Genomic DNA, 22,796 nt, shown 5'->3' on the forward strand with positions numbered 1-22,796 from the left:
TAAACTACTATGTAGATAGGAATTATAGCCAGCTGGGAGACAGCAATATCTGAAATCAAAATAGTCTAACATTAAATGATGAAGACCTGTCTTTCAAAAGGAAAGTTCATGCATTCCATCTGAAAGATTCCAAGTAGTATAAAGGCCACAAGTCAAAATATAGTGGTAGCAACCAGGGCAGTGTTGAGCAGGTCGCGCGCCCTGGCGCTGAGGGGCGGAGATCACTCTGGCACCCCCGCCCTCGCAGGGCGCAGCGCGGCTTCGTCGCGCAGCGCCCTGCCTACCAGCCCGGCGCCCTGGCACCCCGCAACTCTACCTAGAGCCGGCCCTGGTAGCAACTTCCCTAGCTGGTTGGCCACATTTTGGACCTCTTCTAAACTATGACACATTCCTTGAGTACTCAAGTAGCCAGCTCAAGGTAGAAAAACCAGCCCTATATCCTTTGCACATCCCATCAATTTGGCAGGCAGATGGGAGTTTGGGCTGCAGCTCCTTCCCACATCACTCCCACTTGCTTAATTTCCTTCCCCTTACTTCCTTGTTTTAACTTCTTCCCTTTCATCCCCCAGATGGTAGAACAGGCACCCATTATCATGTTTATTGCTGGTTGCATATCACTGTAGTCTTTGTACTACTATGTACTTCAACAGGAAGTATTCCACATTTTGTATGTACAGATATATATTTGTTGTCCTAACTACAGATGAGTGAATCCATCCATTTCAATTCCTCTCAGGTTCTAATTGTTCCTATCTTAAATTCAGCTCTCATTTGATTAAAAAAAAAGTCCTAATGAAAATTCACGAACATTTTAGTGTGAATTTCTCATAATTCACATTTTTGTATTCAACTTTGCCTAATATATTCACTTTTGCAAAGCAATTTCTTTCATATAACGTATTTTTATAAGTTATTCTCACTAATATATGCACTTTTATACACACATTACCCTAGTATATACTTGTTTGTACACATTTGTCCACTGGAGAACTGCATTTGTAAAAAAATATATATGTGAATTTCAAAGGCTAGCTATTGTTCAGTTTGCATATTGTTGCAGAAAGTGAGAAATCGGGTCCTCCCTCATAGAGGGCACGTGTTGCGGTGAGACCCGGAAACCGACACCCTGTGGGTAAGAGTGGTCAGTCGCAATACCCGATTGGTAGGTCCCTCGATGTTGGGTTCAATCTGGCCAATGGGGCACAGTCTAAACGGATCAAGGGACCTATATATGCCCATGCACGTGACCCAGAACTTCCTCTTTCGACGCATGCATTCAGAACACCTGCCCACCTCTCCTTACTTTTAAGGCTTGTTGCGCTTGACCTTGCTATGCCGTCATGTGTTGTCTGTCATTGGGACGGGCACAGCAGGAATTTCCCCCACTTGGCTGATTGGCTGTTGCCATTTGGGTTTGCCTGCCACATAGCAAATCGTCACAACTTGTAAGGTTGCGGATAGGCACTGTTTCAGGTGATAGGGATGGGAGAACGCTCTTGCCATCCCTATGTGAAGGGTATTCCATTAAAAGAATCCAGGGATTCAATTGTTTGGTCAACCCCTGTGAGGGGGTTGTGCCCATGCCTGAGTCCAGGGGGACATCTGGGTGACAGACATAGCCTGTTCCCGGCTTTCCACCTATCCAGGAGTTCACCCTTGGCTGACCTATGTTGGTGCCCTGGGTCAGCGCTACCTGTAAGGGTGCAGGGAGCTAGTCGAACCAGAGCCTATGCAACCACTCACTTTTTGTAATCAATAAAGTTGTGGCCTAAATTTTTCTGCCAAAAACCAAACCAAAAATTGAGTCATGTGTGAATTTATTTAGGGGGGAGGTTTCTGGATCTGAACACGCAATTTTGTAGGCTTGCCATTAAATGAGAACAGAATAAAATTGCTCCCCTTATCTCCTTGGCTGCTTGGAGATATATCCACTTGAAGAATATAATAGGAGTTCAAGGAGACTATGCTGAAGAAAGTATCTTCAGGACATTTTGTGCATACATTATTTCAAAGCAGAGAGAGCAAGGGGCAAATGTTCAGTTGCAAAGTAAAGCTACAGAATGATAGCATTAAAACGTGTATTTGTTTCTCAAGGTAATGGTGCCAGGACTCACGTTTGGCTTTGATCCTCTTAAGGAATATGTGAGAAGAAATTCCTTTCTTGTATAGACATAATTTCTGTGCTCAAACATTGCTGCCAAGATTAACGTAAACCCTTGGCTCAAGCTAGCATAAAACAACTTCAGCCAAATAGCTATGCAAAACAACATGTTTTTTTTATGTTTGTGTGTGTGTAATAATAGATTTTGGATGAAACATTTGGTCTAGGCCTGGCTGAATGCAGGTGTAGGTTACAGAAAAAGTAGCCAAGATGAAGCTCCCAACTATGATGCTTTGTTACTCGTGAAACTCAAAGGAAATGCTAATGGACTGGCAATATAAATCAGACGCAGTTGACTATGATAAATAGTCTCACTGCTCTAAAACAACAGCTCTGAGTCAATGGCTTGGTCTCAGGAAACCCCCCCCCCCGCATATTCTGATACTCTCTTCAGTTCATTGCAAAAGTCTCTCAGATTGCTATGCCATAGTATATCATAGATAGTGTAGGCCTAGTACCTGTTAAATTCAGGCTTGGTAGAGCTTATTACCTTTTTCTTCTACTATCCTCATTTTAAAACAAGCACTAGGGCATGCCACTGTGATCCAATCATTATTGGTCTAGCCAGGGCTGTCCTTTCCATTTGGCTTAGTGGCGCGGTGCGCCAGGGCGCCTCCCCATCAGAGGCGCTGGGTTGGGACGCCCAGCAGCCCCCCGCGCTGCTCATGATCAGGCCGGCGGGAGCAGCGCCTGAAAGGGCTCCTTTCGGTGTGCTGTTCCCGCCACGTCTCCTCGCAACAGCAGGTTTGCTAGCCGCCATTCCAACGGCGCCTAGCAAGCGGGGGGGGGGGGGTGCCGGAGGAATTTTGCACCATGGCGCTGGATACCTTTAAGACGGCCCTGGGTCTAACATGGAATACAGGTATTATCCAAATACTAAGAGAAGTAGAAAATCCCAATAAGATTAGGCAATGGAGGCAGGACAGTAAACCAGGCAGGGCTTTGTATCACATGATCATTTTCTAAAAACCACTGTAGCCATGGGAAACAGCTGCAAATTGAGCTATTTCTTCTACCTTTCTCTTCCAAATTTTACGTGCAGTTTTCCTAACACACGTTTAGAGACATTATGTACATTCTCAGATAATTAGAGGAGGTAAGCCATGGCTGGCCCACACATGAAGCCAAGTGAGGCAAGCCCCTCAGGTGGCAGAAACCACAGGAGCAGCAGGTCCTGATGTATAGATTTAATCCCCTGCTTGTTCCAGATGTAGACCATCACTAACCCCTTCTTCCCTAGCAGTGAGGACAGTGCCATTTTTGTGGTTCACCTCAGGTGGCAAAATGTATTGGGCCGGCCCTGACATAAGCACACCTATCAAAGCCTGGCCAGGCACCCTTGGAGGGGCATGAGGCTTTAGGTTTATGAAACATCTTTATGGATTCTTATGGGAATCTCCCATATGTAGGGTTGCCAGACTCAGTAGTGGACAGGACTTCTGTGCCTTTAATTGCCCTGCTCTCTTTTGAGTCTGGAAACCTTAAAGAGAAACCTTGCTTGGAAATTAAACAAAGGTCTGCTGTTTTCTCTTTAAGGTTTCCAGACTCAAAAGAGAGCAGGGCAATTAAAGGCACAGAAGTCCTGTCCACTATTGAGTCTGGCAACCCTACCCATATGTCCATGTGCATCATTATGGCAAATGTAAGGAGACCACAGCAAACAGCACTTCGAGTTCTTCTGAATACCCACATTTGGGATTCTGCAATTTTTTTCTTGGGTTTTACTGCCATTCATGCAGATTTCTGTAAAACACCTGCATCTATAAATAGCTGCTGCTCTCCTACAATACCTGTATTTTCTTCTACCTCTCAATAGCTTAAGTGAGACAGATAAATACATATCGAGTTCTGCAATGCTAATGAATTAAAATATGATCATTAAAATGTTTTTTTAATTAGTCAGCAAATGGGGCTGGTGCACTGATGTTATAATATTGGCAAAGAGTTCCTTATTGGTCAACTGTTCTAATTTTGTACAGTGAATTCCACCCTACCTTATTACCAAGTCTCACGAGCAGATAAATATATTTCACATTGTTAATTAGAGGCCGCGAACTCAAAATCTGATCATCTAAGCATGTAAATATTTGATGGGCCTCTTGTCTCTAGTCTGGAGACTGAAAGATAGCATGGCTTGCATAAATAAAACGTTCACCACGGCAACAGCAATGCTCTGCTGAATAACTTAATTGCTCTTTTTGTTTATTTTTTAAAAAGAGAAACAAAAAAAATGGAAAGGAGAAAAAAATCACATACCATCTGCCTGCCATATATAACCTGTTTGGCATGGTGCATATTTATTTGTACTGCTCTTCATGTCCTTTAATAACTACGTATTGATTGAAATTGCAATGGGAAACAAGTCATATTGCATTGCTGAGATCTCTGGCTCTTGGGAAACTATCATATTAACCTGTTCCATGTTCAAAGATTTCCTTTCAAAATCAATTGGAAATATTCCCTTGACAAATTCAGAGCCGCCAAGCTTAAGCACTTGGACTTGTAAATATACCTGAGGACAATGAATATTGAGTTCGTTGTATGTTTTATAGGCACTGACTTCTTGTTACAAATCTTAATGTACTGTAAATCATTTTGAGACATTTTATAGTAAGATGTCTGCAACATGAAGGGATAAATAATATGAGAAGACTACATTTGGATTTTAGTTAGCTATTTTGTCAAAATTAAAAATCAATTTCTGTATTCATAAAGTATTTTAAAATGCAAACATCATCTCTGATAGTGACTCAGGTTTAAACAACACATTTTAAAACTCTTTAGTTTTCTATGTCCATGTCACAAAGTTCCCGAGGGTAAAATAATGAACGTTTACTGACATTCTTATTGGTTCTGTCCCCAACTCCAAAGTTGTAATCAAAGTATTCCACCATATTTCCAAACAATGAAGAATCAGGACTATATCTATGTTGATTTCATAGGACTGTGTGTTTTAAACAAAACAATAAAGGCCAATATATTCTAATGTGTTGTCTCTTGCTCCATTTATATTTCCCATTTCGTTGTTACAACTGTTGATTTCATACAAGAACATTTTAACTACAGTGGTTTCCCTATAATTAGTTAATCATGATGTTTTTATGAGTTTAGCAGATGGAATAGTTACAAAACTATGTCTAGAAGGGAGGAGAGGCTAGAGTAAATGCATTTCATTATTCTCCCCCCCCTCACATTTCATTTTCCTGCTAAACAGCTGATTTGCAGGATTTCAACTTTTTTTTTTTTTAGAAAAAAAGGCTACTTGTGCTGTTTGGGGTTTTAAAAAGTTATTTAGGAGATTTAAAAACAACAATTTAAGTTCATTTAAAATTCATTATGTGTAAAATTGTCCATGTGTTAAGTATCGGTGCACATAAATACAGGTTTAATAAACAGATGATACAAAATAATGACCTGAGTGGAGATTGCATATCAATGCAAAACATAATTCTGTGTAGTGAAGTGGTAGTTTTGGCATAGCTGCCAAGTTTTCCATTTTCTCATGAGGAAGCCTATTCAGCATAAGGGAATTTCCCTTAAAAAAAGGGGAGAACCTGGCAGCTATGAGTTTTGGAAAAAAGTTTTTGCACTCTCTCTTACACAGCAGACTTAACATGTGCTAAAGGCTGCTGTGAGGTATTTTTTATACTTCCACTGGGGGGCAAACATGTTCTTGTCTTTCAAAAAGGAAGAAGCCCTTCTTGTAAATGTCATTCATTTAGCATATACAGTGATGGACTTACATTCACTTGAGGAAAGCTTTGGGATTTCCTTTCGATTTCTTAGCAATCTAGATTTATTTTTTTAAATCTACACCACAACTGGGCTTTCATTTGTGCTATAAAATGCAAGCCTGCATTTAAAAATAATGTATGCAGTCTTAAGGAGAAAAAACAATTCCCCTATGTAAACATTTATTTATTTATTTATTTATTCATTCATTCATTCATTCATTTAAAGTGCTATGTTTCAGAACCAAAAAGATAGCTCACAGTAATAACAAAAATAGTATCAGAGTATGAAATATTACAACTAAAACAACAGCTTAATAGAATGCAAACCCAGCTCTTCAATCCACAGAAAATATAACGAGACTAAGTAGTGGTATTTTAAAAATCCATCAGATTTAATTAATAGTGGGTGGGGGGGGGGAATTACTTAAGCCTCATTTAGAAACGGCTAATGAGGGGGCCAAATGTTCATCCTGTGGGAGAGAGTTCCACAAAGATGAGGCCACTGCTGAAAGGGCCCTGACTCTGGTGTCTGATTATGCATCACTTAATCTATTTAATACTTGCTGATTCCACTTTTGAAGAGAATCTCCTCACAAAGCAGCAAACATAACGTTGCAAGCCACCCCAAACTCCAAGCAGTGCATGTTGCCAGCGGTTCCAGGTGCTTACCCAAGGTTCTTTCATTTGGAATAAGGTACGGAGGAGACTGGGGTGTCTTTATCCACAGAAGCTGGAAGGGACCACAAAGGCCATCTAGTCCAGCCCCCTGCAATGCAGGAATCTTTCTGCCTAACGTGGGGCTCGAACCTATGACCTGGAGGTTAAGAGTCTCCTGCTCTACAGACTCAGCTATCCAGCTAGCAAGTCATATGGTTCATTTACACATACATACGACCTGAGCCTACAATGGAGGCGTTGAGAGCTTTAATACTGCAAGAAGGGCTTGCTTTTCCCCATAGCCACAGACTTGGATTCAAACAGAAATCAAGTATCACTCTGCCCCTCTGGCTTCCCAGCCTGCTGCTTCTAGCTTCTATCACTCAACCCTCAACTCTTGCCTTTGTCTTTTTAACTATTAGCCAGTTGAGGAAGGGAGCTCATCTATTTGCTGCCCAGCACAGAGCTACACCACCTCACCAGGAAGTGAGCTTGGCTATTCCAAGAATTTGAGTCCCTGCTTGAATTTTAACACCTGCTGGATCCAGGAGTTAGAAGGGTCTCTGCGTACAGCCTACTCCACACAAATCGTAATAACATGATAACAATACAAAACACAATTTTATGCTTTAATACACCTTGGATCCTTAAAAATAGCCAGCATATAAAAGAAATTCAGCTAACATGGCTACAAAGCACAATGTCAGCAAAATAAAACAGCAGCACCGCAGCAGCAGCAGCAGAACACTTAAAATCATTCAATAAAGGGGGCAGAGTATGGATATCAATGTGAATTTTTCCTACGGCTAAACTAAAGCTATACACTACACAAGAGATCAGTGATTGTATATATATTGAAGCGCAGTTGGGGTCTGAGTTCTACCAGTTTGCTTAACTGAGGAAGGTACCTCCACTACCATTTTTTGTGTGGTCTAAATCAAGCATCCCCAAACTTGGCCCTCCAGATGTTTTGGGACTACAATTCCCATCATCCCTGACCACTGGTCCTGTTAGCTAGGGATGATGGGAGTTGTAGTTCCAAAACATCTGGAGGGCTGAGTTTGGGGATGTCTGATCTAAATCCTCTCTCTCAAATCTGTTATCAGACTCATGTACGGAAAGCAAGTCAACGTTCCCTTTGCAGCGCCTTCTCCCCTATCTAAATCGACCCATTCCCTGCTACAATTAGCCTTGCGGGGTGGGGAGCATTCTCAAGCAAACGGCTTTAGGGGAAACAGCTCTGTAACTTTACACTTCCCTCTTATTCTGAAGATCATCTTTCTGCATTTCCTCTCCATTAATGGGCATATTGTCAATCGAAACTCCCAGCAGAGCTTTAATGGCTCCTATGTTTCCGGAAATTAGCACTAGTGGTTTCAAATTAGTATCTATTTCTACAATCTGGAGCTGGAAATGAGAAGTCTGAACTTTCCTGGGCCTTTTACTGTAAAACACCTGATTGTAACATAGAGTTTGCTGTCTGATTAACAGTAGTGAGGTTACTAACCTTCTCTTTTCCCAGCCCCAGAAAATTCAAATCAGAAAATGGCATCATGAAATGCCACAGGCAATAATCCCTGACTTGGAGATGACATGAGAGCAGAATGCACACATAATATCCACAGTCCAAGTGTAAAGCAGGGGCTGGGGTTGATGGGAGTTGGGAATCCAACAATGTTGAGAGGGCCACAGGGTCTTCACCAGGAATTGTGAAAAGACTGGAAGACAACTTCGGTAGAATATTATTATTACTGCTTTTCATAGAAAGAAGGGGAATATAAATCCATCAGAAGTGCTACCTCTCCTTGTATTCCATAATGATAATTCCTTAGGAAAACCATATGTCTAGCCAGTTCGTTGATTAAATATTAACCCAACTCTTACGGACCTGGAAGAACACAGGACAGACTGGTTTAGAGAGACAACTAGAAAACCCTAACAACATGAAGCTCAAATGTACTGGGGCATGCATCTCTTGACTCACAAAAGTTGCTGCCCCTCGGAAGTCCCTTAGTTTTAACTGCAACAACTGAGCACTTCCACCAGGTGGTATAAAATAATGTGGCACCTTAGAGACCAACTTAGTTTGTTATTGGTATGAGCTTTTGTGTGCATGCACACTTCTTCAGATAGCATGCACACGAAAGCTCATACCAATAACAAACTTAGTTGGTCTCTAAGGTGCTACTGGAAGGATTTATTATTATTTTTTTGTTTCGACTACGGCAGACACGGCTTGGTCATGTCCACAGAATGGAAGATGGTAGGATCCCCAAGTATGTGCTCTACAGGGAATTGGCTCCAGGCACCAGGCCCATCAGCAGACCAACTCTGCACTACAAATATGTCTGCAAATGTGACAAGAAGGTTGCCAACATCAAACCTGCCATGTGGGAACGCCCTGCAGACAACTGCAGTGCCTGCAGACAGTCAGTCAGGTTGTTCATCCACATCAGTGATCAGAGGAGGACTGACCACTGAGAGGACCACAGGAAGGAGGGTGCTTTCATCTGCCTCCACTGCAACAAAACATGTCTCTAAAACATTGGTCTCTACAGGCACAGCAGGCACTGTAACTCTCCGATGGTTTGACTTCATCCCTGAAGGTGCACTCTTCCATTGTCTCCCAAGACAGACAGATATCAACTATGCAGCATAGGATAAAACCACCCTTACTTGCTTCTTATAGTGACCACACATTGCACTTCAACTAGCATCAATTATGCTACTTTGACTCACATAACAGATAATACAGTTGAAGATGATTAATTGCATTTTCCAGGCACCCCCAAACTTCGGCCCTCCAGATGTTTTGGACTACAATTCCCATCATCCCTGACCACTGGTCCTGTTAGCTAGGGATCGTGGGAGCTGTAGGCCAAAACATCTGGAGGGCCGCAGTTTGGGGGTGCCTGGCATATTCAAACTTTCTAGAACATTAAAGGGATTAACGTGAGATGATCTAGATTCCATGCATTTCCATGCTAATGAAATTAAAAACTAGATAGCTAGCATTTGTCATGACAAACAATGAATACTGGATGTATTCCAGACAGGACACTTTCCATAGCGTTGGTGAGATAATTTAAGTGCTAAACTAGAAATATATACTGAGAAAACGAAGTAAAAAGATCACAGGGTGGAATCTAGCATTTGGGTTGTGTCATACATGCTAGTCTTGTTATTCCCCACTCTTCCATTTTAAACCAATCAGGAGGGCCTCAGTACCCCTGTAGCTTGTGAGAGTCCAGTGTGCTAGATCAGTCCCTCCCCACTGACATCTCTATAAAAACATTTCCAAAAATGTAAGCAATTTTGTAATCTTATGAATGCTTACTTTCTATGTTCTTTATCCAATATTCCAGCCAGTCTTTTTGAGTATAGGTGCATGGATTACTAATAGAAACAGACTAGTAAATTAGACTGTGCCCTTTCCACTCTCCCTCTATAAAATTTGCAATTTTATTTTCTAGAATATACACAACTCAAATGCTAATACCTAGATTATTTCTGACGGGTATATAATCCATGGAATTCTATATCGAGTTCATTTATATCCTTGAAGAACTGTCTTCATCTCTTTATTCTCTGTTGTCATACCAATTCAGGTTTCCATGGAAACTGAGACGAAATAGGGAAATTGTAAAATCTAAATGAGCAGGAGTAAGTTGACAATGTTATGTTTCATAATACATAAAAATGCAAATAAGCCAAGAAGTTATGGAATGAACAAACTAGCTATAAACCTAAAAAGGTTACAAAGTATTGTAAAAAGTGATATTGCGTTTTAATGTGAAAACTACTCGATAAACCTTAATAGCACACACTTGTCCTAAATGAGATAATCTGCTATATATTAGAAACTGAGCACATTCAATCACCATATTTTGTGAAAATTACTGTTTATTTCTGTTGAAGTTTTGGCGCTTCAGCTTTGGTGTGACATTTGCATCAGAATCTACAACAGCTTAGAAATGAATTTAATTAAAGCAGTATAATTATTTGATAACTTGAAATAAATAGTACAGTTCTACAAGAAGAAGTAAACATGAGACATGGATGGGAAAACACGATTGCTTAAAAACTTTCTTGAAGTAGAAATCAAATGGCTATTCCAACTTTTAAGTACAGATGGCTACCCATGGGATCTTTCTGCCACATGTGCCACCAGATTGCCTGAGACAAAACTATATGTGTTATATATATTTACATCATTTCTATGCTATTTGACACTCTTTTGTCCCTGTGCCGCTGCCGCCGTTTATTAGACCCTTAAAAAGGTTGTCCTTGTTGCCAGTCCAACTTGACATTATGCCATTAAATATGTTTGGCTATCACAACACACACACACACACACACCACCAACAACAACACAAAACACACGTATCAGCACAGCTAATCAGATAACATAGCAATGGTGTCCAATGGGACCAAGGAAAGTGAGAACAAAAATTAAGTTGAACTATGAAAATGAGAGACTTTAAATGTTTGGCAAGGTATTTTTTCAGCTATTGTTATTTGGAACACATATGCAAATTTTAAAGCAAATATTCAGTATTAAGACACTATCCAAGTGAATACTGATAATTATTTTGTTCAGGCCCAATTTATATACAGCTGCTGTTTACAGCAGGTGTGTATGCATGCAGAGTATATTTTATTATCTTACTTTCCTTCCAATGTATGGCTAATCTGTAGCACATTGTACTTCAATGGAAAGCTGCACACACACAATCAACTGAAAGATTTTCACCTTTGCAAATGTAGGTTAAGAATGCAATCAGGAAACTAATTAACTACTCAAGGGTCTCATTGACTTTAACAGAACTTCTCATGAGTAAGCTGTTGAACGCTTAGAGCAGTTTAGAGGAACAGATGCAAAGATAATTGAGTTGTCCTTACATATGGTTTCATTTCATCTGATACGATAAGGAGTCGCTTTCACTAAAACAACAGCTTCTATTGCTGATAACAGAATTATTTTAACAACTTATAATGCTTATCTCAGAAACCTTTTTGGTACTCAAAGGTATGTCCAAGGGAATTATAAAGTGATGCTGTAAACATAATGCCTTTTGTAACTTAGATACATTGATGAATTAAAGACACAAAATAAGAGCAATTTAGATTTGCACTGAGACCTGAAATTTCAGATGAGACCAGAGCAGCATTTTCACTTCATAAATAAGCTGGGGAAAACATATAGCAATTAGAACTTGTCAGGGGACCACCAGGGGTCAGCAGGGAGCCCAGCGGGACAGCGCAAGGGCTCCAAGACGCTGCTGCTTCAGAGCATCGCCCCGAAGGTGTCGTTGAGGCTCTCGCAGCGGAGGAGAGCTCAAGGGATGCTGACGGCTCACAGGAGCAGTGGGGAAGGTCAGAAGTGTCAGACCTGAGCGCTGTGGAGGGGGAAGTGTCACAGACCAGAGAACCTGCTCAACAGTTTCGCAGTTCGGGGGGGAAGGCAACGTCCCCGCCCCTTCACCCCAGGAGTGCAGGGGGGACAAACGCCGGGAGCAAAAGTGGAAACGGAGGGCTCCCAGGTTCCTTTGTTGGTGCCAATCTAGACGTGCACCACTTCCGGATTCTGATTCGGACTAGACAGTCATGGACTTCTTAGTTCTGTCATGTACATATGTATATAATAAAACTATGTAAAAAGCAGCTATGGAGTTTGAAGCCTCTAACTCGTGAGAAGCCAACAAGCGCCCTTACAGAACTCAGATACTTTGAGCTACAAGCAACCATAAAAAGAAACACAATGCAAATTTTCACAGGAAATAATTTAAAAGGAGTCAGAGAGTCATTTGTCTCTCTTCCAAATAAAATTGGCTATATTAAACATGCAAGTAGACGCTTTAAATGTATGTTTTATTTTATCCTTTATAAAACAACCTAAGCATTATTCTTGTTTTATTTGTTTTGCTTTTTTATTTATCCCAGCCTTTTTGATACCAAGGCATGTTCTAAACATAGAAAAACAATAAATAAAATGCACATGAATTGCATACTATACAAAAAGAGCAGATAAAACCAACACTCAGATTAATGAGTCTAATACTGCTTTATTATTAGTTACTGGTAGGTAGCTGTGTTGGTCTGCTGTAGTCGAAACAAAATTTAAAAAAATTATTCCAGTAGCACCTTAGAGACCAACTAAGTTTGTCATTGGTATGAGCTTTCGTGTGCATACACACTTCTTTTTTATTATGCTTTACTATTGTTTACTGCAGCTTATTGCTTATTATAGTAATTTTTATTACAGCTATTGCCCCGATCCATTGAACCACATTCAACATTATCCCCAAGTACCATCTTATATTAATTCCACACTCAACACCCCCCCCTCTAGACTACATCCAGGCAGGCAAGAAGAATTATCAGAGTTCAGGAATACTTTCCAGCCAGACAAAAACACGCAAGGAGGGTATGAAGCAGGGTCAATGAGGGATGAGGGATGAAGGATGTGGCCAGTCCAGAGTGCCAGGCAGAGAACTATGGAGACCCATATTTATTCCCCAGATCTGAGGCCCACCCCCCAATCTATCCCATTTAGTACAGCTTCTCTCTGTGAGAGTGGCAGTAGCTGAATAATGTGCCCCCCCCAGCCTGCTGATGGGGGGAACTGCCCACACTATTTTGTGGTCCTGGCTATTTTTCTTCTTTTTTAGATATCGCAGTCATGGGATCTTGAAGACCTCCCAGAGGCTTCAAAATCCTTTACCTAAGATGGTTACACAGCTGAGTTTTATCTGCATTATTTACGTTGCTGAACAGCAATGAAATTTCATAGTAATGAAACACCAATAGTGACATTGTCTTAAATAGTGTGCATGCACACGAAAGCTCATACCAATGACAAACTTAGCTGGTTTCTAAGGTGCTGCTGGAAGCAATTTTTTTGTTTCCACTACGTCAGACCAACACGGCTACCTACCTGTTCTGAAGAAATGTGCATGCACACGAAAGCTCATACCAATGACAAACTTAGTTGGTCTCTAAGGTGCTGCTGGAAGGAGTATTTTTATTTTGTTTTGACATTGTCTTAAATATTTTGGACGAGCAAATCTCCTCCATTGTATTATAGGGCTACAGTTGTGGCTTTATGTGAAGGGCAAGACAAATGAATCACATTTCGCCTTTTTAAGCAGAAATTGGAGCAGATGGGTGGGGTAGGTGCTACAGCTTTTACTTAGAAAAATGGCTTAAAAAGGTAAAGGACCCCTGACAGTTAAGTCCAGCCGCAAATGACTCTGGGCTTGCGGTGCTCATCTCGCTTTACTGGCCGAGGGAGCCGACGTTTGTCCGCAGTTTTTCCAGGACATGTGGCCAGCATGACTAAGCCGCTTCTGGTGAAACCAGAGCAGCGCATGGAAACGCCATTTACCTTCCCACCAGAGCGGTTCCTATTTATCTACTTGCACTTTGACGTGCTTTCGAACTGCTAGGTTGGCAGGAGCTGGGACCGAGCAACGGGAGCTCACCCCGTCACAGGGATTCGAACTGCCGACCTTCTGATCGGCAAGCCCTAGGATCAGTGGTTTAGACCACAGCGTTACCCGCATCCGGGTTTCAAAAAACTACTGGTATTCAGCAAATTTATATACCGGTATGATTATGATTCATTGAAAAGCATAAACGTCCCCAAATGTTGAACAATTAAAAAGGTTGCATACATTATATAAAACTTTGGACATTAAAACTGTTCAACATTAGATAATTAACATCACATTCCTGGTCACACTTCAGGGGAAGCTGTGTAAAAATACATTTTAGCAACTGTCTAGTATAGAAGGAGCTTGCTTAACATGCACTGGAAGGGAGTTCCACACAATCGGTGGTGCCGCATTGAATAATCTGATCCTGGTGACCACAGAGTGGGAATTGCACAACACTATTAAAAGCACTATCATTTATTAACATGGTGGTTGGACTGGAATATATGTGGCAAATAAACTGTTCCCCTACTTGCTTTTGGCCTTTAACATGGCATGTGAAGCAGGAAAGTTTTCTGATAATTGAATTGGGTTGAATGTTTTACTCTCATGAACTTAGTGGTCTTTTTGCAGTGCAGCGTTAGATTTCACAACATTAGAATCTACATAAGCCAGAACATACTTTTTGTAAAGAAAAGAAAAAGCACTATCCTGTAATTTTCAAACATTAACATAATGAGCAGCCCCATTACTTTGTGGAAAGATGTTTAATTTGGGAATAGAGGGCCAATAAACACATTCAACTTCTCATTATAGCTTTCCCTTTAACTAGCTTAATTGGTCTTTCTTCCACTCATTGGCATGTTTACTGAAGTTTCATGGATAAGGAGGAAAAGATTCTTAGCCTTCAAGACACGTTCTTAGCTGTTGGCACTTTTTAAATGTAAAAAGTTGCTCTTATTCAAGTATTTTCTTTGTTTAAAGATCAAAATGAAGCCATTCAGCATCTTCTCCTCAATGCCTCTAGTGCTTTGTTTCCATCTACCCTGCATTGCTCTTGGAGCCTGAGCAGCAGTATAATAATTGCAATGAGGAAAACTGCCTAATGCTAGAGGAAAAGCCAGTGTTCGGTGCAGGACAGAAAATTTGGAAACCTGCACTCAAACCATCTGCTCAGCCATGAAGCTTATGGGGTGACCTTGGTCCAGTCACCATCTCTTCACCTCACAGTTTATGTTGTGAGTATAATAAAATAAAATAATAATAATAATAATAATAATAATAATAATAATAATAATTTATTATTTATACGCCGCCCATCTGTCTGGCTGGGCGGCTTCCAACAGAAGAATAAAATAATCGATTAAAGATTAAAAGCCTCTCTAAACAGGGCTGCCTTCAGATGCCTTCTAAAAATCTGGTAATTGTTGTTTTCTTTGACCTCTGGTGGGAGGGTGTTCCACAGGCCGGGCGCCACTACCGAGAAGGCCCTCTTCCCTGCAACTTGGCTTCTCGCAACGAGGGAACCGCCAGAAGGCCCTCGGCACTGGACCTCAGTGTCCAGGAAGAATGATGGGGGTGGAGACGCTCCTTCAGGTATACTGGACCGAGGCCATTTAGGGCTTTAAAGGTCAGCACCAACACTTTGAATTGTGCTCGGAAACGAACTGGGAGCCAATGGAGATCTTTCAAGACCGGTGTTATGTGGTCTCGGTGGCCGCTCCAAGTCACCAGTCTAGCTGCCACATTCTGGATTAGTTGTAGTTTCCAGGTCACCTTCAAAGGTTGCCCCACATAGAGCGCATTGCAGTAGCCCAAGTGGGAGATAACTAGAGCATGCACCACTCTGGCGAGACAGTCTGCAGGCAGGTAGGGTCTCAGCCTGCGTACCAGATGGAGCTGATAGGCAGCTGCCCTGGACACAGAATTGACCTGCGCCTCCATGGACAGCTGTGAGTCAAAAATGACTCCCAGGCTGCACACCTGGTCCTTCAGGGGCACAGTTACCCCATTCAGGACCAGGGAGTCCTCCACGCCCGCCTCCTGTCCCCCACAAACAGTACTTCTGTCTCGTCAGGATTCAACCTCAATCTGTTAGCCGCCATCCCTCCTCCAGCCGTCTCCAGGCACTCACACAGGACCTTCACTGCCTTCACTGGTTCTGATTTGAAGGAGAGGTAGAGCTGGGTATCATCTGCATACTGATGAACACCCAGCCCAAACCCCCTGATGATCTCTCCCAGCGGCTGCATGTAGATGTTAAAAAGCATGGGGGTGAGAGGACAGAACCCTGAGGCACCCCACAAGTAAGAGGCCAGGGGTCCGAACACTCATCCCTCACCACCACTTTCTGAACACGGCCCAGGAGGAAGGAGCGGAACCACTGCATGACAGTGCCCCCAGCTCCCAACCCCTCTAGACGGTCCAGAAGGATGTTATGGTTGATGGTGTCAAAAGCCGCTGAGAGATCCAGCAGAACTAGGAAACAGCTCTCACCTTTGTCCCTAGTCCGCCGGAGATCATCAACCAGTGCGGCCAAGGCAGTTTCAGTCCCATGATGAGCCTGAATCCCGACTAGAAGGGATCCAAATGGTCCGCTTCTTCCAGGCATGCCTGGAGTTGTTCAGCAACCACTTGCTCAATCACCTTGCCCAAGAATGGAAGATTTGAGACTGGGTGATAGTTGGCCATATTGGCCGCATCTAAAGATGTTTTTTTAAGAAGCAGTTTAATAACCGCCTCTTTCAGCGGGTCTGGGAAGGCTCCCTCACAGAGAGAAGCATTCACCAACCCGCAAAGCCTATCGCCCACTCCTTCCTGGCTAGCTTTTATAAGCCAGGATGGGCAAGGATCAAGGAGACAGGTGGTTGGTTTCACTCGTCCAAGCAGCCTGTCCACATCCTCGGAGGTAACAGATTGGAACTGATCCCATGCAACTTGACTAGACAGGACTCTAGCACTCCCCTGCCCCGGCCCTGCTCCCACGGTGGAGTCTACCTCTTCCTGAATCTGAGCAACTTTATCTGCAAAAAACTTTGCAACATCATTACAGGAGATCATGTGGACCGTACTGGGCCTCGATGGAGCAGGTGGTTCTACTAAACTGCGAACCACCTGAAAAAGTCTCCTGCTGCTGTTTTCTGCAGATGCAATAGAGGCGGTGAAGAAAGTCTTCTTCGCCGCCACTACCGCCACTTGGTAGGCTCGATATTGAGCTCTAACCTGTGTCCAGTCAGCTTCAGAATGAGTTATCCGCCACATGCAAGAAAACAACCAGGGTTTTTCTTCAGCTGGAACTCACCAGAACACACTTCCTGCACCAAAAGGCCCATGTATGCCCCCCTTGAGATGCTGGGAAGAAGGGTATTTTGCCAAACATGACTAAAATAGAGAATTCCTTATGGGGGGGGAATGCAATGGAACCAAAAAAATGACATCCTGTATGTGTAAGAAGGTTCATTCATCAGCACATCTTTATCTGGCAAGCTTCCAGGGTGCGGCGAGGCTCCCAGAAAGCCATTTGCTCACCCCTCTCTCCAAATCAGAACTTGGCCTGTCTGTTGTGAGGGAAAATGGGATAAAAATACATATGTATGCCAAACTAAGTGTCTTGAAGGAAAGACAGGAGACCAAGATAATAAAGATTTAGCTATCCCATAACTTAGGAAGCAAATTAAACAAAAACAAAACAGAGTTTTGCTGGCAGTGAGTCAACTGCTTTCTTCAGCTGTTGTATATAGAATTTGCTTCATAGATAGGCAGCAAGAATTAGTACTAATCTAAAATGCAGTGCGAAAATAGGGTTGGAAATTATTTCTTGTAGTGTTGCCATCTGTAATTCATTACAGTTGATAGGAATTCTTTTCCAGACTTATTTCATGTGCAGCATAATTAAGCCATCAATAAAACAATGCTGTTTTTTTTTTAGAACTCAAGAATATTTAAAGGAAAACTTGTACATTCTTGTTCTTTTGGTACTTTATCTTTTTTTGCAACATGATTATCATTTTTTGCAACATGATATTAATATTGATGTTCGAAGCAGAATTTATGAAGGAATTGCTTTGAAATGTCTGTTTGTGATAAACTGAAGCACTGAATTTTTGTTTATTTTATATCAGTATTTAAATGTAAGTAGCTGGGTGAGATTCACCATAGTGCAAGTGGGTCTCTGTTCACGCAGTAGGGCTTCTCCTTTCTTTTGTCACCCCTGGAAGCTGCTCCTGTTAAAAAAAAAACCCCCTCTGGAGGGTTAGGAAATCCTGCAGAGGTTTTGAGGGGAAACAATGGGCCTGGAGGGTGAGAAGAGATGTTCTGCTGTCCAAACAAATTGCAGTTGTGCATCATAGGATGTCATTCATTGTTTACTTGATGATACAGCTGGGATTCTACTCATATGTAGGATTTGTACATTAGAGAAGATTTGTATATGCATTTACCAGGCTGACAGTATTTATGACTGTACAAATGGAAGCAACAGCTTTTGAGCTCCTCGCAGCTATACCAGGGGAGAGCAAGTGTCCAAGGTTGCTGCAGCTCATTCCAGCTCATCACTGCACTACAGTATGGTTTAGGGACGTGGGTGGTGCTGTGGTCTAAACCACTGAGTCTCTTGGGCTTGCCGATCAGAAGGTCAGGGGTTCGAATCCCTGCGGTGGGGTGAGCTCCCGTTGCTCGGTCCCAGCTCTGGTCTCGGTGTTCCGCTGTGTCAGAAGCGGCTTAGTCATGCTGGCCACATGACCTGGAAAAACTGTCAAGCGAGATGAGAGCCGCAACCCCAGAGTCGTCTGCAACTGGACTTAACTGTCCAGTCCTTTAGCTTTTTTACAGTATGGTTGTGACATCCAAACATGGCAAAAATCTTTTCATTACTCATAGCAGGTTAGATGCAATAGTGTTGTGGAAGAAGTAAGAAACACAAACACTTTAAGCTTACTCAAGACACTTATCTGAAATATACTGTATATATATATTACTTCTTCACTATCTCTGTTGTACATCCCCAAATGAGTGATATAAAAAGTTTGCAACGTCATCTTATCCAAAGCTACTAATAGTAGTTCATGCTGACTGATATCTACAAGATAACTAACCAATGTTCATTTTCTAAGAATTATTCAGTATGATAGGAGATTAAAATTGATCTGGTGCTAGAAAAAGGAGACAGCAACATGGATGGGAATGTGAAATTGGGATTCGGGCATAGGTGCTGCCAAACAAGTAGCCTATGTCCCTGAAGTGATGAATCCTTGTGGTTACTTGAGGGAAAGGCACTTATCACAAGCCGGTTCCCTGAAATGTACTTTGTCCTGTTTGTGTACCCCCCCCCCCATCTAGTATTTTTCTCTGTCGCTGCCACTGGTAGGAGAAGCCAAAATAAAGCCACTGGCTGTAATCCAGCAGTTCAAATGCAAACAATGAGATTTTTGTGTGAGGGGAATTCTCCATTCCCTTCTCCAAGAAAGATAACACTGCACCATGTGAAATACCTGGGCATATTGGGGTTTATACTCTTTTATAGAGCAAACTCGAAGGAGCCTCAGACGTGATAAATCTTTGAATTGCACACATTGTCATCAGGAATCAATCACTGAGTCAGCTTTCTATATATAAATAAGTAACTTAAACATTCCTCAAAGTCACTGGGATCGGTGCTCAATAATGTGATATTTTCCAGTGCAAACTGACAGAAAAGAATAATATTCTGCCACTTATCTTATTAGCAAGCGTGCACCTTGCTTACACAGAGCTGTATCTCCTGCTGTCAATTCACAGCCTGATACTTGAAATATATTCCCTTGAAAGGCAATTAGTTGAAGTCAATTAGAGCAACATGAAAAAACCATCTTATAGGAGCTCTGCCAGATGAAGGAACTGTTGAACAGAACACCTTTATGAAGCAGGTTTCAATATGGCTTCTGTTAGGTACAACATATTCCATATGGAGGCTTTCAACAAGCCTAGCCAATCTGTCTGTGGTATTTGACTAATATATTTTCTGAAAAGTTGTTGTGCTTTGTAACTTCTAGATGTATGAAGCACTGATACCTGCAGCTTAACAAAGTCAAAGACCACTTAATTCAGCCACTTTAGGATTGCATAGACATGCAAGAAAAGGATGGGCAGAGCAGTCTTAAGAGGGGCCTGGGAAGAGTGGAGAAGCAGATTGTCCATAGCATCCTCAGCCCTGCCAGCTCCTGTCAACCAGGATGGAACATTGGGAGATTATTTTTTTGCAGCGCTAGGCTGGCATAGCAGAGGCCCAAATCAGCCCCCCCTCTGGGAAATGATTAAGCCTAGGATTCAGCAGATCTATGAATGCCTCAGCTCAGCCCCCACCCTAAAAAATAATGCCCTGTGTCAGGTTCCTCTGCTGGCTACCACTGGAGCTTGGTATACTTCTATAATGTTCTGACTTAACATCAGGGTCAAAAACATACTAGGTTCTCTTACACATTTCCCAATAATACCCTAGAGTATTGTTGTAAATATGGCAATAACAAGTTACCATTTAAACTGTTTAGGCACCTTTCAATTTGTGCCTCTCAAGAACCATGAATTCTGCTCATTCTATTGCAGATATATATATAATAGAAGTCATTTCTGGTTTCACAGAGAAGATTAAACTATAATGCACACTTGTACGACTTTCTATTAAGATCGTTCAGGCAGAAGAATGTCTAAGTCGCAATTATAGCAGCCCTTATCATCAATTTGTTGAAATGTGTACTATTATATACAGATTTCTGAGGAGTTGAGAACATATTCCCAAGTTGTTGGTGTCGTGATTCCAGCTGGTCTGCTGGTGGGAATATTATTCCTTTCTTAATATGAATATTTACTGAAGCACTAGCTAATCTGTCAAACCAACCCTTTCTAACCTGCTAGTTATTTTTAGCTGCTGTTTGTCTAATAATTCCTGATGTGGGGGGAGTTGGGTTTATCAACTAGGGGTGAAAAGGATGGTGTAAAAGGGAGAAAGCAGACTGTCCTCCTCTCCAATGTCCTCTCCTTTCTATGTGCAGGACCAAGCAATCCAGAGGTTGCAATTGCTGCTGCAATGTGATCACCCAACAGATCCTGGGATGTAGCTGCCTTGCTTTGGTGTTAAGAGTGAATCCACCAGTTCACCTTCTCCATGTCTTAGGCTAGAAGGGTAACTGCCTGCCTCCTTCCAGGCCATCCCAGGCCCATATCTCCTTGCATCACCACTCCTCTTTGGCAAGACAAGCAAAGGGAATAATTGCTGCTATAGGAGCCAGCCCAGGTCTGCACTACTTGAGAGCATACCTGCCAAGTCTCCCGCTGAAAAATGCAGGATCAGCAGCGGCGCGGCACCGGAAGTTGTGTAGAAGTAACTTCCGGTGCTGCTCTGCCCATGTGTGGGCACCAGAAATCGGGCAGAGCAGCACCGGAAGTTGCAGCTACACATCCCCGGCGGCCATCTTGGTGGTGGCCGCATGGCGGTGGCCATCTTGGTGACGGCCGCTTCCGGTGCAAGGAGACATGGAGAAGGTGAACTGGTGGATTCACTCTTAACACCAAAGCAAGGCAGCTACATCCCAGGATCTGTTGGGTGATCACATTGAAGCGAACTTTCCCATTGAAAGTAATGGAAAGTGGATTAATCCATTTCAGGCGGGTCCGCGGAGTACTTAAACTGAAGCGTTCATAAACTGAAGCATGGGTGTAATTGGTTCCGGAAGTCTGTTCATAAACTGAAGCGTTCATAAACTGAAGCGAACTTTCTCGTTGAAAGTAATGGAAAATGAATTAATCCGTTCCAGATGGGTCCGCAGCGTTCATAAACCGAAAATTCATAAACCGAGGTGTTCATAAACCGAGGTTCCACTGTATATATGTGTGTGTGTGTGTGTGTGTATCACATTTCTTTAATTTTATATTTTTAGGAGTTTTCTTTTACAACACTAAAGGACTGTTTTCAAAAATATTTTAATTTGCCCCCCTCTGTTTTAAATAAAGAAGCACAAAGGCAAGTACTGTATATTGAAATAAAGTATATAAAAGAAGCATTGACTGACACTTACTTTGCTTTTGCTTCAGCATCCTCATATGCTTTATTGGAAACATCATCCAGGCCCCCAATCAGATGTTTGAAAGAGCTGTAAAGTAAAAAGTGCATATTAAAGAAAAATATTTGAGTATAATGAAAACACCATTTAAAAAATATCGCTCATTAAGTACACCTTCCTTTCAAGAAACTTCTAAAACATTATGGTGGGAGGGGGAATGGAATATAATAGAGGTTGCAATTCTATACTGGTCCTGTTTGTTGCCAGTAATCAAGCCTAGTTGCCTTGCCTTCTTAAAAGCCTTTGTGGACCTGCCAGATTCTGAGAGGCTTCAACTTATTGTTAAGAAGGATTGAAGGGTGAAGTACAAAGAAGAACCAAATTTGCTTTTGTGGTAACATGCAACAGAAGAATTATCTGCCTTTAATGAGCAGCAACAAATATAAATGCCCCATTCCTGAGAAAACCAGCAATTAAGTGGATAAGAATGGGATGATCTGAAATATGGTCAATATGGGGTGGGTCTATTGGAATATAATATATATGATAAGAATAATATTGGAGAAAACTGGATATTGAAACTTGCTTAACCTAAATCATATATTCCAGTTTTACAGCAGTCCTTTAAAGTACGCTTCACGCAGAGTATACGCAGTCAGAAGTTGACCTGGCTAAGAAAACACCACCAAGAGCGTAGGGAATTATCTCCCTTATATGAAACCCCTTACTAGCTGCACACTTGTAAAAGTATGCAGATGAAAATACAAACGGTTGT

The 22,796-nt window shown here is 41.9% G+C and overlaps 1 protein-coding gene across 5 annotated transcripts in view; it reads right to left on the reverse strand.

Annotated features, from left to right (window-relative positions):
- PRKG1 (protein kinase cGMP-dependent 1) overlaps positions 1-22,796 on the reverse strand; it is a 581,919-nt gene that overhangs the window by 38,322 nt on the left and 520,801 nt on the right. For all 5 annotated transcript variants that reach the window (XM_088670276.1, XM_088670275.1, XM_035137531.3 and 2 more), the window contains one exon: positions 22,037-22,111. In XM_088670276.1, coding sequence (XP_088526402.1) covers positions 22,037-22,111 — 75 coding nt within the window. The remainder of the gene's footprint in view (positions 1-22,036; positions 22,112-22,796) is intronic.

Source organism: Zootoca vivipara, chromosome 5 (genome assembly GCF_965207765.1).
Source record: "Zootoca vivipara chromosome 5, rZooViv2.hap1.1, whole genome shotgun sequence".
NCBI lineage: Eukaryota > Metazoa > Chordata > Lepidosauria > Squamata > Lacertidae > Zootoca > Zootoca vivipara.